This window comes from Marmota marmota, unplaced genomic scaffold (assembly GCF_001458135.2).
Source record: "Marmota marmota marmota unplaced genomic scaffold, marMar, whole genome shotgun sequence".
NCBI classification, from domain to species: domain Eukaryota; kingdom Metazoa; phylum Chordata; class Mammalia; order Rodentia; family Sciuridae; genus Marmota; species Marmota marmota.
In genome coordinates, this window is record NW_026000240.1 from 1,246,152 (window position 1) to 1,263,613 (window position 17,462).

At 36.2% G+C, this 17,462-nt stretch overlaps 1 protein-coding gene across 1 annotated transcript; it reads left to right on the forward strand.

Moving 5' to 3' along the window:
* The first annotated feature begins 83 nt into the window (after positions 1 to 83).
* Positions 84 to 16,042, forward strand: Fbxo45 (F-box protein 45). The gene is made up of 3 exons (XM_015486822.2): positions 84 to 584; positions 8,124 to 8,480; positions 12,688 to 16,042. Exons 1-3 carry the CDS (start codon positions 279 to 281, stop codon positions 12,871 to 12,873), a joined length of 849 nt encoding a protein of 282 aa, XP_015342308.1. The 5' UTR covers positions 84 to 278; the 3' UTR covers positions 12,874 to 16,042.
* Positions 16,043 to 17,462: the final 1,420 nt, after the last annotated feature.

Here is a 17,462-nt window from a genome sequence, read left to right on the forward strand (position 1 = left end):
CGCCTCGAGGAGGCTGGGCGAGTCGGGCGGTTTCGGCGCCCGCACTGAGCCGCGGGGGAGGGGCAGGGGACGCCCGTGCAGCCGGTGCTTCTGCCCTCAGTGAGGCGGGGCGCGCAGCGGACGCCCCCGGGCAGGGGCGGGAGTGGTGGAGGCGCCGGCGGTTGGCCCTGAAAGGGGCGGTGAGCGAGCTGCTCCGGTCTCAAGGCGAGGCTTGGCCTCCCGCGCCGAGACGGGGGGAAGCGGCGGAGGCGGCGGCCCTCGGGCCGGCTGGTGAGGTGATGGCGGCGCCGGGCCCGGGGGCTGGGGCAGCCTCGGGCGGCGCTGGCTGTAGCGGTGGCGGCGCGGGCGCGGGCTCCGGGTCCGCGGGGCTCGGCGGCCGGCTGCCCAGCCGGGTGCTGGAGTTGGTGTTCTCCTACCTGGAGCTGTCGGAGCTGCGGAGCTGCGCCCTGGTGTGCAAGCACTGGTACCGTTGCCTACACGGCGATGAGAACAGCGAAGTGTGGCGGAGCCTGTGCGCCCGCAGCTTGGCAGAAGAGGCTCTGCGCACGGACATCCTCTGCAACCTGCCCAGCTACAAGGCCAAGGTGAGGGAACCCCGGGTCACACTACTGCCCTTAGTCCAGTCTTGCGCGCTGCTCTCTGTGCTACCTTTAAGCTTCTGAGTCAGACGCCTTGTCTCACCATCCCGCCTTTCCACCGCTCCTTCCTCACATTCCCCCTCCATAAAGATCCTCTTTTCTTTTGGATTGAAGTTGTGCTTCTTAACCCACCCGACTTTCGTGTCCACTTTTAAAAAAGAGTGGATGGTTTCCCACCGCTTGTATCAATCACTCGTTCTACTTTCAACCCTCTTTCCTCTTAAGGACGGACCGCTAACTATTGTACCTTAAAATACTCTGATCTTAATTTTCTCCTTGGTCTCCATAGATTTTTATAAGATAATTTTTCTTTAATATGGGCTTAGTGTCTGAGATCTTTGCATTCATTTAATCTCTTCCAAGCTCTGATTTATAATCACATTTTCTTTATCCTCCTTCCGTTGAATTTCCAGCTTACAAGTGTGGTCCTAGGTACACTGCTAACTAAAGACACAGAACATCCTTCCTTCCGCACCAGATAATTGTCCTAATACTGCCTTGTGCTACTGCTATTGACTTCTTCCATGCTAACTTTTTCATAGTTCTACCTTGATGTTTCTCATCTGTTCCATTTGTCATCTAACATGCCGGTTCCAGTTTTTGCTGCTTCCTTTTCTTCCCCCTAGATTCTTGTCTATATTCCTGTCACCTTCATAATAGAAAATAAAAATGCCAAGTAACAGGTTGTGGTAGGGCCCCGAGGTTTCTCCAGGACTTATAAACAAGGGATCCAGAGATGGATAGCAGCTTTTTCTTTTCATTTTCTTTCTTCTTATTATTTTTTCTTCCTGATACTGGAGATTGAACCCAGGGGTGCACCACTTCCAACTTACATTTTCTAGCCCTTTTAATTTTTTTTTGTATTTTGGGACAGAGTCTTGTTAAGTTGCTGAGGCTGGTCTCATACCGTAATTCTCCTGTGTCAGCCTCCGGAGTAGCTGGAACTATAGGCAAATAAGAGAGTGCAGAAGATTGCAATTCTGTTATACTTTGCCTGATAAATGTATGAGTTTCATGAGTGGTTTTTTTGTTTTTAATTTTTAAAGTTTTTCTCATAGAGTTTATTTTTGCTTATATTAAATTAAGACTTTTTGATAATTTACTTCTAATAGATATGTATCTTACAAATATTAGATAATGTGTTCATGTGAGTCAAGCTTCAATGAAAGCACAATGATATAAAGCTAGGTCTTCCCTTGGGCCCTTTCTTGAAGCCACCCAGTTCCCCTCCTTGGAGACAACCTGTGTTACTATTTGGTTTGTATTCTTCATGCATTTAGGTATTCCAGGCTTGTACTACTAATCATAGGTTCTTTTAGATGTTACAGGACCATTTTTAATGTCTTAAGGATGAAAGATTAGTTCAGAAGAAGTCAGATATGTCTACTAGGGAAGTCATTGAGTAGAAAATTGGAGGTTTGAAGTTGAGGTTTGATTGAGCCAAATTTTAAAGATGAGATGGATTTGGATATCCTATGAGGAGGAAGTATTTTTAACAGAAGGTAAACAAGAGGAAATCAGAGGTACCATGTTTAATTTTGCAGATGTAATGGTGAATAAAAATACCCCACAAACTCAGAAAGGGGGGAATCTCATGAAAATCAAAAGGAGATCAGTTTAATAGAGGAAAGGGAGCAGGCAGTGGGGAGGGGAGGAAAGGAGAAGTACAAGGGAGTGATATTGGCTAAATTATATTGCTGTATTGTGTCCATGTATAAATAATGTAACAATAAATCCTACCATTATGTACAAATATAATTTACCAATAAAAAGTATGATAAAATTAGGGGAGGGGGGAATAAAAACAGAATCCTTTAAAAAAAAAAAGCAAACTCTTATGAATGCCTTGTCTTATGGGGGAATGAATATAAACTGCATTTGATAAGTACCATGAAGGAGAGACACATGGAGTTCTGAGATTCAGTTATGGGAGAATTTGACATAGGTCGGAGGTCAGGGAATGCTTTCTTCATAGGAAGTGATGCATGAACTGAGATCTGAAGGATAAAGATAAATAGGCCAAGGGGAGAGAGAAGAGCCATTTAAGAGAATCTGATGAGTATAAGGGACAGAAAATATATGTCTATGTGGCTGGAGCATAGAGAGCAAGCTGGTTTGAGATAAGATGGAAGAAGTGGACTGGGGCCAGACTATAGGGAAGCCATTTCAAATTGTAATCAGGAGGAATTTAGGGATATGGGGGTTAGTGTTATGATTATTTTGCATTTTTAGGAGATATTTCTGACATTACTGTGTAGGAGAGGTAGGTGGGGGGACCTTAGAGATATGGTAGACAAAAAATTAGAAAGTAGATAGTGAAGGAGATGGAGTGAAATTAATAGGTTTAGGAAGGTAAATCTGCAGAATTTGGCAATAGATTTGAAACGGATGAGAAAGAGGGAGGTGCCAAGGATGACTCTTAGGTATCTGGCTTACATAATATGGGAATAACTTTGGCTAGGTTTAGAGGACTGGCAACAAACAAGTTCATTTGGGGTAGATTAGAATTTATGGTGTTTTTGAGAAATCAGCAATAACAGATACCTGTTAAAGACTCGAGCCTAGAGTAAATGTCTAGGTTAAAAATATAAAACAGTTCAGTTATATTGAATGAATGAATGAAGAGGAATATGATTATAAACATAAGCTGGACTGGGTATATCATGAAGTGAGCCTTTTGAAATATAGCTTTCAGTATATTGTTTGAACTTTGTTCTATAGTTGGAAAACCCATAGAAGTTTGACTGGAAGAGTGACAAAATAAAAGCTGTGCTTTAAAGAGACTAGGCCATGGGCACAATGTCACATGCCTATACTCAGGAGGCTGAGGCAGGAGGATTACAAGTTCAAGATGAGCCTGGGCAACTTAGACCCTGTCTCAAAATAAAAAGGGCTGGGGTATAACTTAGTGGTAGAGTGTCACTGGGTTCAATCCCCAGTACCACAAAAATAAAGACAGGGGGCCATAAGATGAACTGAAGAGGGCAGAGGTTAATGATATACCAGAAATACAGTAAGAGGAAAGAAGTAGATGACTGGGAGAGCTATCATAAACAACAAATCCATGTAGATGGGCAGCTAACTGGGTGAGTGGGGTAAGGAGCAGAGTCAAATAGAATTTCTGAGGAGCCTGAATAACTCGGAAAGGATTGAAACAGATTTGGGATAACGTACAATTGAAAAGTATTAAAAGTTTGTCGGTCTATTTGGTTTTCTCTTTCTTTTGTTTTTTTTCTTTTCCTGTTTTAAAATTTGCTTGTTTGTTTGCTGTGAATCAAACTCAGGCCTCATGCATGCTTGGCACATGGTCTGCCAACACATCTAATCCCAGCAGTTTTCTTTCTTTTTTTAATTTTGTTCTTTTTAGATAGGAGTTTTCTTTTTAAAAATTCATGTTTTACATGTCACCAAATAGCATTAGTTAGTCCCATAATACTTGTCATCTGATTGTCTAAATTTCAGATTTAAACTAGGTCTTAAAGCTATTTACTATAATGTAAAATCCAAGTTGTTATGAGACTGAGACAGAAGTTATGGATTGTTTTATTTGGTATTTTTCCATTTCATCTGGATTTTTTCAGTATCCATTTCTATTAGACACAATATAATGATACCGTTAATCACTTCTAAAAAGAAAATAATTTTCTTAATGTAAAATATGCAGTGTTCTAATTTCTGATTCTCAAATTTTATTATTATGGTTTATTTAATTTATATAAGGCTATCATGGCAAACTCTTAATTGTGTCTCTTTAGGCTGTTTTAGTATACAGATAGACTCTGCATCTTTTCTTTTTTTTTAATATATATATTTTTTTTAGTTGTAGTTGGGCACAATACCTTTATTCCATTCATTTATTTTTATGTAGTGCTGAGGATCGAACCCAGGGCCCCTGTGCATGCTAGGCGACTGCTCTACCGCTGAGCCACAATCCCAGCCCCATGCATCTTAACATCTCATCCCTGCAACTTCTTTGTCATGAGACTGGATTTTGCTGATTTCATGGTGTTGTTTAGCGTGTTCTTCTGTCCCCCATATTTACTACAGAAATTTGATAAATTTAGATTAGACTTTTTTTGGCAAGATACTTTTACTAGAATCAAGTGGTTAGAGGTATGTTAGAAAGTAAAATCTATATAATTAAGTGTTGTATGATATAGACAATGGTGGATAGGAATTCAGAAGAGAAATAAAGAGGTTGGATGGCCTCGGTTAACAATAGCTTCATGGAGGTGGTGTTAGAGAATGTGTAGGAGGAGGCAAGCAGAAAGGATACAAGGAAAGTAGAAAAGGAAATAAGAATCTAATCTGGAGATCTTCAAAAGCTAGGCAGAGGAGCTGTACACCTATAATCCCAGCAACTTGGAATGCTATGGCAGGAAGATCACAAGTTCAAAGTCAGCCTCAGCAATTAAGCGGGGCCCTAAGCAACTTAGTGAGACCTTGTCTCAAAATAAAAAATAAAAAGGCCCTGGGTGTGGCTCAGTGGTTAAGCGCCCCTGGGTTCAATCCCTGGTACCCCACTCCCCTGTAAAAAAAAAAAAAAAAAGCCAGGCAGAAGAATTTGCAATTGATATGGAACTGTTAAAGGTTATTAACTGGGATGAGATGCAATAAAGATGCTGTTTTAGAAAGACAGGCCTGGAAGAATTCATGGTGAAGGACTGGAGAATTTAAGGGGGCAGAGGAATGGTGGCCAATAAAAAGAATATAGTTGGGGATCACTACAGTAAAATAGGAAGATGTCACAGAAGTTAGAGGAAGAAGTTATTAATTGATCAGTATGACAAAGAGAATAAAGATAGAAAAAAAGCAGCTGGAATTTGTGAGACTTGAAGAATAAGCATAGGGAAATATTAATTTAAAAAAATTTTTTTTTGGTTGTGGGGATTGAACCCAGGGGTACTTAACCACTGAGCCACATCCCCAGTCTTTTTAATTATTATTATTATTATTATTATTATTATTATTATTATTATTTATTTTTTTTTGAGACAAGGTCTTCCTAAGTTGCTGAGAGCCTCTGTAAATTGCTGAGGCTGGCTTTGAACTTGCAGTCCTCTGGCTTCAACCTCCCAAGTCACTGGGATTACAAGCGTGTGCCACTGAGCCCTGCTAAATATTTTATAATGAGGAATTATTTTGCTTGATGTTATTCTCTTGAGTGATTGAGATAATGCTTGTGAGGGGACATTTTCTTTCCTTATTTACTTTTACTTCTGATCTTTTAGGTGCTCACAAGTATATAATAATGGTCAAGATAGGGAAAACATTAAGACTACATCTGTTTTACAGCCTCCTTATGAAAACATGGGGTACCTAAAAGAAGCAGTTTAAAACTGCTGAACAGTGCAACAATGAAACAGTAAAGTACTAGCTAATGGAATTGAACATTTACTGAGGGGACTAGATACCTGATTTCTCTTGGGGGCTCCTGCATTACCTAGCTTTTGACAGGTTTGTGTTTTTAACCCCTGAGTTTGGAGTAAATGACCTTTAAGGTCTTTCATAATGCTGACTGTGACTCTGGTATAGATTTCTCTGGTTAACAAGAGCAATAGGTCTATCTTCCATTGCTTTGGGGTAGTTTGAATAAAGAAAGGATTGTAATTTTATTTTTATTTTATTTATTGCTGTGCTGAGATTGAACCTAGGGCCTCCCTCATGCTAAATATGTGCTCTAGCACCGAACTACATCCTCATCCAAGAAGGAAAATTTTAAAATAATATAGAAGGCAACTTTTTAAAATTATTAAAATAGAAGGGTTTTTTTTTTTTTGTAGAGGGGAACTATTTAGAAGAAATTATTTATTTAGAAAAATTTGTAATTACTGAAGGATCCTATTGGTAACTGCTCTTAATGACCATCTCTTTATGAAAAAGTCTACTGTTTTAGATGTTATCTAGGAGATTATTTGATTTGGAAAAATCAGAGTGGTGATGTCTTAGTGTATGAGTAATACCTAGAAAATAAACTGAGGACTTAAGGTAGTTTGTGGCTAGTAAAGTTTTTATAAGTTATAGAGCTGCTATAACTAAGGTCTTTATTTTGTATATTATTTATACATATACACACATGTGTTGACATGCAAATATATGTGTACATGTATTTATGCATAAATATATTTTTACACATTTATATATACACATATGTTTTATACAAATATGTGTGTGTGGTGCTGGGTATTGAACCCACAGCTTTGCACATGCTAGGCAAATGTTCTATCACTGATCTATATCCCCAGCCCTAAAATATAATTGTTTTCCATGGCATCATTGTTAATATCAAAAAATTTAAAAAAATATTTTTTAGTTGTAGATGGACACAATACCTTTATTTTATTTGTTTATTTTTATGTGGTGCTGGGGATTCAACCCGTTGCTTCACGCATGCTAAGCAATTGCTCTACCACTGAGCCACAACCCTAGCCCCTGAAAAAAAATTTTTTAAAACATTTATTTATTTATTTATTTATTTATGTATTTTTAGTTTTAGGCGGACACATTACTTTGTTTTTATGTGGTGGGGAGGATCGAACCCGGTGCCTCACGCATACTAGGCGAGCGCTCTACCACTGAGCCACAGCCACAGCCCCCCTGAAAAATTTTTTATATAAAAAGATCAAATATAGGCAAAAGCAGAGAAAATAGTTTGAGCTTCCCTATACCATCACCAGGCTTTACCAGTGACCAGTGACAAATCTATGGTCATGTTTACCTCATGCACTCTCCCATTCCTGAGTATTTTAAAGCAACTCTTAGATATCATTATTTCATCCATAAACATTTCGGTATTATCTCTAATGATATAAGGATTCTTGTAATTTTTTTTAATGTTTCAAGAAGTCCATTTGGAGAAATACTGTAATTTGAAATTTGGTCAGTGATGAAACATTTTGCAGTAATTCTGTTTATGTATTTATGTATAGGTATGTACATATTTATTTTAAGAGACAGGGTTACTGTGGTTCGGTTGCTATATTGCCTATACTGGTCCTGAATTCTTGGGCTCAGTTGATTCTCCCACTACCTCCCAAGTAGCTGGGACTGTAGGCATGCTCCAGTGTCTGGCTCCAGTTGGTGGGGGAGGTGAATGTATGTTATTAGAGATGGAACCCAGGATTTCTGTACCACTGAGCTATGTCCCAGCCCTTTTTATTTTTTATTTTAAGAAAGGGTCTTGCTAAATTGCAGAGACTGGCTTCAGACTTGCAATCTCCTGCTTCAGCCTTCAGAGTTGCTGGAATTACAAGCATGTGCTTCTATACCACCACACTTTGCATTTGGCAGTTATCTTAATGTTATGCAATGTTTTATATTAGTATCCCATCCTGAAACTTTAGCCATTATTTGGAAATACTTATTATGTTATTTAAAAATATATAAACTTATTTTTTAGAAACATATAGTCTGAAGTTTGGGTATTTCTCAGTGTTTAAGAAAAAACAAATTTCTTTTTCTTTGGTCTATTTCTCATCTTTTTAGGTACGTGCTTTCCAACATGCCTTCAGCACTAATGACTGCTCCAGGAATGTCTATATTAAGAAGAATGGCTTTACTTTGCATCGAAACCCTATCGCTCAGAGCACTGATGGTGCAAGGACCAAGATTGGTTTCAGTGAGGGCCGCCATGCATGGGAAGTGTGGTGGGAGGGCCCTCTGGGCACTGTGGCAGTGATTGGAATTGCTACAAAACGGGCCCCCATGCAGTGCCAAGGTTATGTGGCATTACTGGGAAGCGACGACCAGAGCTGGGGCTGGAATCTGGTGGACAATAATCTACTACATAATGGGGAAGTCAATGGCAGTTTTCCACAATGCAACAATGCACCAAAATACCAGGTGAGAAACTGTTTTCAGGTGTGGGCCTTTGTCCAGTCACACCTTAATTTGTTTTAGGCTTATAAATTTTTATATAGCAGCTATGTCTTTTCTGGTAATTTTAAAGTAAATGGTATATATGACGTATTTCAATATCTGTTAATGCATATTCCACCATAAACAACTCATCTTTGTTCTAGATTGAGGATTGGGAAACATTTTCTGTACAAAGTCATAAAGTAAGTATTTTAGGCTTTGCAATCAATACAATCTCTATCACAGCTTTCAACAGTTGTTATAGCACAAATGAGCTGTAGATAATATATGAACAAATGAACATAACTGTGTTCTAATAAGATTTTATTTATGGGCTGCAGGACAGATTTGGCCCAGGGATTATAGTTTGTGAGTTCTTGATCAAGATTTCATCTTTCCTATATCATGGCATATCCAAATTATTGTTTTCTACGTACCTCAGCTCAACAAATGCACCTATATACATACACATGCAAACTCACCCTCTGCTAGCTACTTATTAATCTGTGGATTCAAAGTCCTTGGAGGTGTCAATAATTTCTAGAGACAGACAAGTTCAGACAAACTGCTAGATTTTTTAATTCTTTTCACCTTAGCCTTAAGGCATACTCATTTTATTCTGGAGTCAAAATTATAATTGCTATTTCTAAAAGCCTTATTACTATAGATGTGATAGAGTATAAAACACAGTAATCTGATAAGAAATTAGAAGTCTTATGGAACTATAGATTCCATATTTCAGAGCCATGGGTAGCTTGAAATCTGTAGTCTCATTGATGACCTATCAGGCATACTAAAGTAGAAAAACTAAAAATGTATTCCATTTCCTGAGTTATAAAACCTGGAAGTATTTTATTTTATTTTATAGAATTCTTTCCTCATTGTCTTTTTATGTTCTGCAAATACCCTACATAGAAGGGTGTCTGGATTTCATAATCACCAAAGATAAACTCCTCTCACTACCTTTGCAGTAATTTTGTAATGACAGTTCTTCAAGTGTTTTTCAGAGAACATATTCTGTTTGATTTAAATCTTTTTCAATTTACTAACTTGTTTAATTCCCATGTATGACCTATTTTGAGGAATGTTCCATGTGTGCCTAGAAAGAATATAAACTGATGGAATATTCTGTGATAGGTCAAGTTGGTCAATAGGGTTCAAGTCTTCTGTATTGTTACTGATTTTTCTTTTTTTCTGTTCTTATACTGAGAGAAGTACTGAAGTCCTAAACTACACTTGCTACCTTGTTTATTCTTTCCTTTCTGTCAGCTTTACTTCATAGATTTATGGGCTCTGTTATTGGATAAATGTACATTTTTAAATGTTATATCTTTCTGTCTAATTAGTTCTTTTGTAGTCATGAAATGACCTTTGACTATTCAGATTCCTTTAAATTTGTTTTATCTGGTTTTAATGTAACCTGTCCAGTTTTCTCATGTTTACTATTTTGCAAAGGGCTCCCTGGTGCCCTTTTCTTTCTTGTATTAAAAGTGGGTCTCCTACGTAGCATGTGGTATTGATTTTTATCTAACCCAGTCTCATAATCTCTGCTTTCTAGTGTTTAGTTCATTTATATTTAATGTAATTATTGGACTGCTTGATATTGTCCATGTCTCTGTGCCTATGAAGTTATGTACACACACATACAGACACACACACACACACGGGCTTGTTTCTCTATGTTCTTTGGATTAGATAATTTCTATTGCAACATCTTCAAGTTTGTTGCTTCTTTTTTCTGCCATCTCAACTGCTATTGAACGAGGCTAATGAGTTTGGGTTATATTATACTCTTTAACTCTAGACTTTTCATTGAATTTCTTTCTTATTTATTTATTTTTGTAACTGGGGATTGAACCCAGGGTTGTTTTTACTAAATTGCTGAGGCTGGCCTCAAGTTTGCTATCCTTCTGTCTCAGCCTCCTAAACCGCTGGAATTACAGGAGTGTGTCACCATGCCAAGCTGGTTTCTTTATTTAGAGTTTGTTTTTCTCTTTGAGATTTTCTGCTTATTCACTACTAAATACTATTTTATTCTTTGGACACATTTAGACTCATTGTTGCTGAGAGACACATTAGAATAGCTACTTTGAAGTCTTTGCCAAATGTAACACATAGGCCTACTTGGAGTCAGTTTCTGCTGACAAACCCCCTACCCTTAACCTCCTTTTCTTTTCCTATAAAGTCTTTTTTTTGTTGTTGAAACTGGAATGTAGATAATATGTTTTATTATTTATAAAACTCTGGAATGTTTTGTTTTTCTAGAAACTTGTTTTATTCTCTGAAGAGTGTAGGTTTTCTTATAATGGTAAGTATTTAATTTACCTGGACTCAAACCATAAACTTGATCTCCCACGTGGTATGAAGTAGCTAATGCCATTGCCCAGTTTTTTCAAGTTCTAAGGTTGTCACCTTTGCTGCTTTTCAGTCTGGTTTCCTGGGGGTTTCCCTGGCTTCTGTAATCCTTGTAGTCTCAAAGGATTTGGGCAGACTTTATTATCAGACCTGTGGGCTCACCCTCTCTGTGGTTTTTTTTTTTTTTTTTGCTTCTGGAGTTCCTTCTTGCAGTTTCCAGTTGCTATGCCATCCTCAAGTTTTATTCACTTCCCTCTGTAGCTAGTAAGACTTTTACTTTTTGCTTCCTACTCTGTATGCATGGTGTAGCTCAAAGTTGAAGCAAACTTAAAAATTTTAGCAGGATTAATCCTGTCTTCTTAGTCATGTCTTTTGTGAAATATGAGTAATTCTTCGGATTTACATGAGGATTAAATGGCACAATGCAAATGAAATACACAGTTACTCAACAAAATATTATTTCCATTTTGTTGTTGTTGGTGTTGTTTTTGTTAGTAACATTGATGGTGATGATTTGGAGGTTCTTAGGTCCACAGAGTAAGATATGAGTTTATTTTATGTTGGGCAAAGGAAAGGAAAAAGCAGACGTTGGTAACTATTTGTGACAGGAAAATGCAGCAAAGGAAAGTAAATGACAATGATAGGAATTATAATCAGGAATTATTAAATTTTGATTTTTTTATTGTAAATATTCGAACTTTCTACCTCTGAATATATAAATGCAACTCTCTTATAGATGCAAACTGTAAAGATGAAATATTCTTCTTTGCTTTTCAAAATGGAGAAAGAAATGAACATATTGAGCTTCCAGTTTAGTTAAATAGTCTGAACTCTTATAACTGGACCACAAATTGACTATTCAGTAAAGCCAATTCTAAATTTTTAGAATAATATAGACAGGTTTAATTTTCCATGATTATATAAATTCCACATTGGAACTGATTTGTAAACTTAAGCCTATTGAGTGTTTTACTATAGTGATTTTTTTTAAAATCATGGTAAAACATACATAGCACATTTATTATTTTAACACTTTGTAAGCAAACAACAATGCAATGTTGTGTAACCACCACTGCTATTTATACCCAAAACATTTTTTGTGATCCCCAACATAAATTCCAAATTCACTAAACAATAACTCCCTATTTTCCCTGCTCCTTAGCCCTTGGTAACCTCCATTCTACCTTCTGTCTCTATTTAATTATTTTAGATATTTTATATAAATGGAATCATATAATATTTATTTTTTTGATGTCTAGCTTATTTAGCATAATGTTTTCATGTTAATCCATGTTGTAGCTGAATAACGTTCTATGTGTGTATATTCAATAGTGATTTTAGAAGGTTATTTATATAGCTTTTGGCAAAATATACCAAGTTACAGATGTTAGTGTTAACTTGCTTAAGAAGCATCTTTAAGCAAAGAATATATAAAATCTGGGGACAGTTCAGGGGGAACATTTAAATTGTTAGTAATTAAATGTGGATCCCATGTTGTCTCAAAAAAGTGATCAGAATAAGCACTTTTGATGAGAATATTATTCTTCTAGATGTTTCTCTCTGACCAAAAGGTTTCCCTTCTTATTTTTCTAGATAACATTAAAAATATTTTTTTCTTAGTAATATTTTAACTTCTTAATTTGTGTCATGTTTCTTCTGGCTATGCCTTTGGTGTATTTTCTTCTAACCTTTTTTAAAAAATTATTTGATTAATTATTTATTTTTATGTGGTGCTAAGGATTGAACCCAGTGCATTGCACTTGCTAGGCAAGCGCTCCACTCTACCACTGAGCCACAACCCCAGCCCTTCTGACCGTCTTTTGATGTCTTTTTGCAGATAGGAGAAAGAATTCGAGTCATCTTGGACATGGAAGATAAGACTTTAGCTTTTGAACGTGGATATGAGTTCCTGGGGGTTGCCTTTAGAGGACTTCCAAAGGCCTGTTTATATCCAGCAGTTTCTGCTGTATATGGCAACACAGAAGTGACTTTGGTTTACCTTGGAAAACCCTTGGATGGATGACAGTGGCTTTCTTGGGATGAAAGACAGACTGGAGAAGAGATCTACTTGTGGAAAGTAGAATCATGAAGTGACAGTGTCATATGTGCATGTCCAAGAAACATCCTGAAAAACACATGAAATTGTAAACTGGAGAAGCAACTCTATTAACAGATTATCTTAGTGTTTCCTCTTTCCACTGGGCCAGAAAAATCCTCAGGGTTGCAGTTGGTTGAGTGGGCAGTTGACATATGCATGTTGCAACAGATTTTGTCTCTATGTTAGCAATGTGTTATTTCCAACTTTAAAGGTGAGATTTTAGGGACATCCGTAAAAGGGATAAGGATTTTTAAGTAATGCGTTTGTGAAAAAGATTGATCCCATCTTACAACTGCCTGTTTTTTCTCCAGTCCCTTTTTTTCCAGCCAGCTTGACTATTAGAAAAGTATGAAACTGGTTGGGTTTTATTTAATATTTTTAATATATTGAGAAGCATGGTCTGCTTGGACTGCACTTCTCTAACAATGAGAAATAAAATTGTGCAGCTATTTTAAGAGTTGTATATACAATATGTGTGTAAAAAAGAACTGTAAAAAAAAAAAGGACAAAGGGTTGCTTTGTTCTATTTCAGTTTCTTAAAAACCACTACATGGTACAAAATCAAAATAACATTTAGGGACAATTGGGTAACTTCAAAGAGGAGGATTTTAAGAGGAGATGTATTGTATTGGCTCATTTGGTCTTACTTTTGATTCAGTTCCCATAACTGTTATAGTCTGTTGTCTGTTGTTGGCTTGTTTTGATTTTTGTTTAGTTAAACCATCAAAATTATAGTTAAGACTCCTCAATCTCCTGGCTAAAGATAAGTCTATTTCTAATTATTCATATATCAGTAAACATGATCTAAACATAATAATAATATACGTATTTTGGTATCTTTTTTTTTTTGGCTTTCTGAGAAAGTGTCTCATAACAGAAAACAATGCCATGTGCTCTTACAGTCCTCAAATATGAACGCTATTAGTCATACAACCTAGGAAAAGAATTAATCAGTGATTCTTTTATTTTTAACTTTATAATGCTGTAGATATTAAAGTTTTTTAATTTCATATTGTTTACATCATGTAACAGTCCAAGCCTCAAACTCTTCATTGGGGCTATCAAAAAATGTTTACCTACCCATCTGAAACAGTGCCAACCTGAACCCAGGTTAATTTTATTAATCTCATTATAGATAATTGCCCCCATGGGACTTGAAATGTAACACCTTGTGCTGAGAACTTCAGGTTGGCAATGTTTTGAAATTTTCATTGGAGGAGAGCTTAACATCCTATTTTGATAAATCTTTTTTTTTTCCTCATTAACACTCTTTTGAATTAACAATCCAACACACATGAGCTGAGATTTTTCTTTTGTTAGAAGAGAAACAAACATCTTTCTGTATGAAAGTATAAATTGTATGGTTTCAGATACATAACAATTAATTAAGACAAGTGAAATATTTGTACTTTTTAAATTATTGCCGTATGTATAATTTTAAATCTAATAAAACTAGGGACAGCAAACAGCTTGCTGGGGTTCTTGGGTTGCTCCTTGAGAGTTAAAATTATCAAAATCCCTATGAAGCAGGAGATGTCAGCCATAGAACAAAGATTTGTTATTGTTACCTGAAAGGTTTACAAGTATTTATTGTGCATTTGGTATGTTGTTTGAAACAAAAAAAAAGATTGTTAAAGATTCTTTTCGATATCCATGTCAAGAAAAAGCTGCCTTGTACAGAGTGAAAGTATATGTTAAATGTATTAGAGAATACAGCTGACACAGGAATTGGTTTTTCTTGGTGTAGAACAACTCAATTGGCTAAGTCTAAATGATTAAAGAGAACTGGTTCAGGATGAAGATTGACTAGTTAGAAAGTGATAAAGACCTTTAAGTACTTGTTGCATTTTCAGGTTGTGATATGGTCAATTCCAAGAGCATCTGCTAAGAATTTTGTTTATAACTTCTATTTTGTCTTGTTAGTAAATGTTCATTTACAACAAAGTTTTGAAGGTGCTTACTGGAAAACAAAAACATGGTTATTCATTCCATATTGAACCTAGAGTCCAATAATTGCCTAAATATTTAACAACAAGCCATTCTTATATCAAAGATTTGAATTCCCAAATATCCCCTTTGCAAGTTTTGTAAAATGGAGTTTCATAGTTAGCATGAGCATCAGGAGAATAAAGAATCATCATTTATATCCTGATGGATCAATTTGTTACTAGAGACCAGCAGTGACTGTCCAGATGATTAAAACAAACTGCTACCATATTCAAGGAGATCTCTTTTTCATTGTTGCTGAGAGAGCATTTAGGTAGAAGATAGTTGCACCTGAAGATTGAGTATAAATCACTTAAACCAATAGTTCTCAACCTTGCCTGTATTTGGAATCACTTTGGAGTTTGTTTTAAAATATTTATGTTTACCAGGCTCAGGGGCGCACACACCTGTAATCTTGGCAAATTGGGAGAAGGATTGAAAGTGGGAGGCCAGACTCAGCGATTTAGGGTGATTCTGTCTCAAAAAAAAAAAAAAAAAGGCTGGGAATGTAGCTCAGTGGTAGATGCCCTGGGTTCAATCCTCAATACCATAGGAAAATAAAAAATTTATGCTTGGGTCCCATATCCTAAGACACTGATGTTGGTCCAGAATGTGATCTGGCCTAAAGGATATTTTAAAACTTCCTGGTGATTCCAATAAGCCACCAAGGTTGAGAACCATTATTCTAAAACTCACCTACTTTTCTCATCTGCAAAATAGAAAATTCTTGCTCCCTCCCTTCACTACCTCACAAGGATATTGAGGGTAAAGGAAAAAATAAGGGGAAAGTGCTTGTGCTAAGGATGAAAAGCAAAGTAATATTTGTTCTATTTCAACTGCAACCATGATCAGGAAAAAATGTGTAATTAAATTTACTGTGTTGCCTTGGGTAACTGGGAGCTCACTCTTTGGTTCTTTTAATGAAGTATGCAGATGTGGAAGCAAACATTACCATTACCCATATTCAGACAATGGTCTTCTGTCATACTTGAGATAGACTGTTTTTATTTATCTGATTTTACATAGGAAAGAAAGGACTATCAATAGGTTTAAAGTCTGTAATAATGTTCATTGACTTATAACTCATTAAAATTTTTCATACAAGGAATTTTGTGGTTAATAGATATCATTTCATAGTTGCCATTTACTTTTTCATTATTTTGACTTTTAAATATCAAGCTATTTATTTCATCTTTCACTCTTATTCATATAAGGTAAGGCACCTAAAGCCAAGTAGGTCTTGCCCAGTTGAATATATGAAATCATGGCTTAATGATTAGGCCTCTTCTGCCTTTCACATATGATTTGACTGGGGAGTTTAAAAAATAACAAAACCCTAAACTTTATAGAAATGATTATTAACTTTTAACTTAAGTCCCCAAACTACTGTTTATGTAAACTCTAACTAGTATTTTTTGGCTAATTTTAAGAAATAAACTGTTTGAAGAGATAGAAGCTTAAGGAGTTTTAAATCTTAGTGTTTAAAAGATTACTTTCCAGAAATCAAGACCACCATAGTTGGGACTGTGGTAGATAGGCCCACTTTGAAGCCTTTATTAGGAAGGAAGAGTCCATACCCAAGCCAAATGCAATCCTTATAAAACATTCCTCATTCCCTTTAGCTGAATGTAATCTCTCCTTCCTTGAAATTTTCTTAGTTTTATATGTATCTATACTTAACTCATGCTGTATGACTTTATACTTTGCATAAAATTATTTATATTTATTGATTATTTATTGGTGTCTTAACTCCCTAAACTAGGACAGGGTCTCTGATGGACTCATCTTTGTGTTCACATCTTTAAGCTCAATAGGCTTACATATATGTTGAGGAACAGATAAAACTACATAGAAAGACAAAAATTCCTCTACAGTTATAGGATATTTAACAAAAGATAGATGAGAAAGAAATTCTTTGTCTTAGTCCAAGTGAAGCAGAAAGGAAAGAGATGCAAATCCAAGGCTAATGAAGAAAAAATAATTATTGTGAATGCATTTTAGCCATTCCCCTTTATTTGTAACTATTGGTAAACTGATTTTTAGTTCTTGGTGTAGATTTCATATTTGTTCAGAATTGAAATTAGAATTCTGTATTTTAATTTTTTGGAATTATGTTGTTTTGCTTTAGTTTCCTAATAAAAAGTTAAAACAAAGCTTAACCACCTGTGATTGCTTACATTTTGGAAAGGAAAAATTTTATACATTGGTCAGAAAAATTGGGGTGCCTTGTAGCCAAAGGTAGTGAAGAAATTAACCTATAAATTCCATGACTTTTAACAATAGAATGTTTAGAAGGGAATGTAGACAGGGAACAGTAATTCTGTAGATCTTGTTCCTTGTTGGCACAACCCCAGCTAACAGTTGATTATGTAGGTTGTTTGCCAAGAGTTAGAAGAGGCAGCATACTAGTCTAGGACTGGCTTAACAAGTGGCCTCCAAGATACAAAGCTTAGAAGAGAATCAGTGCATGTTGCTAAAAGTTTCTTAATATATTAATGTTAAAATTAATTTCCTAACAGAAAATTAAG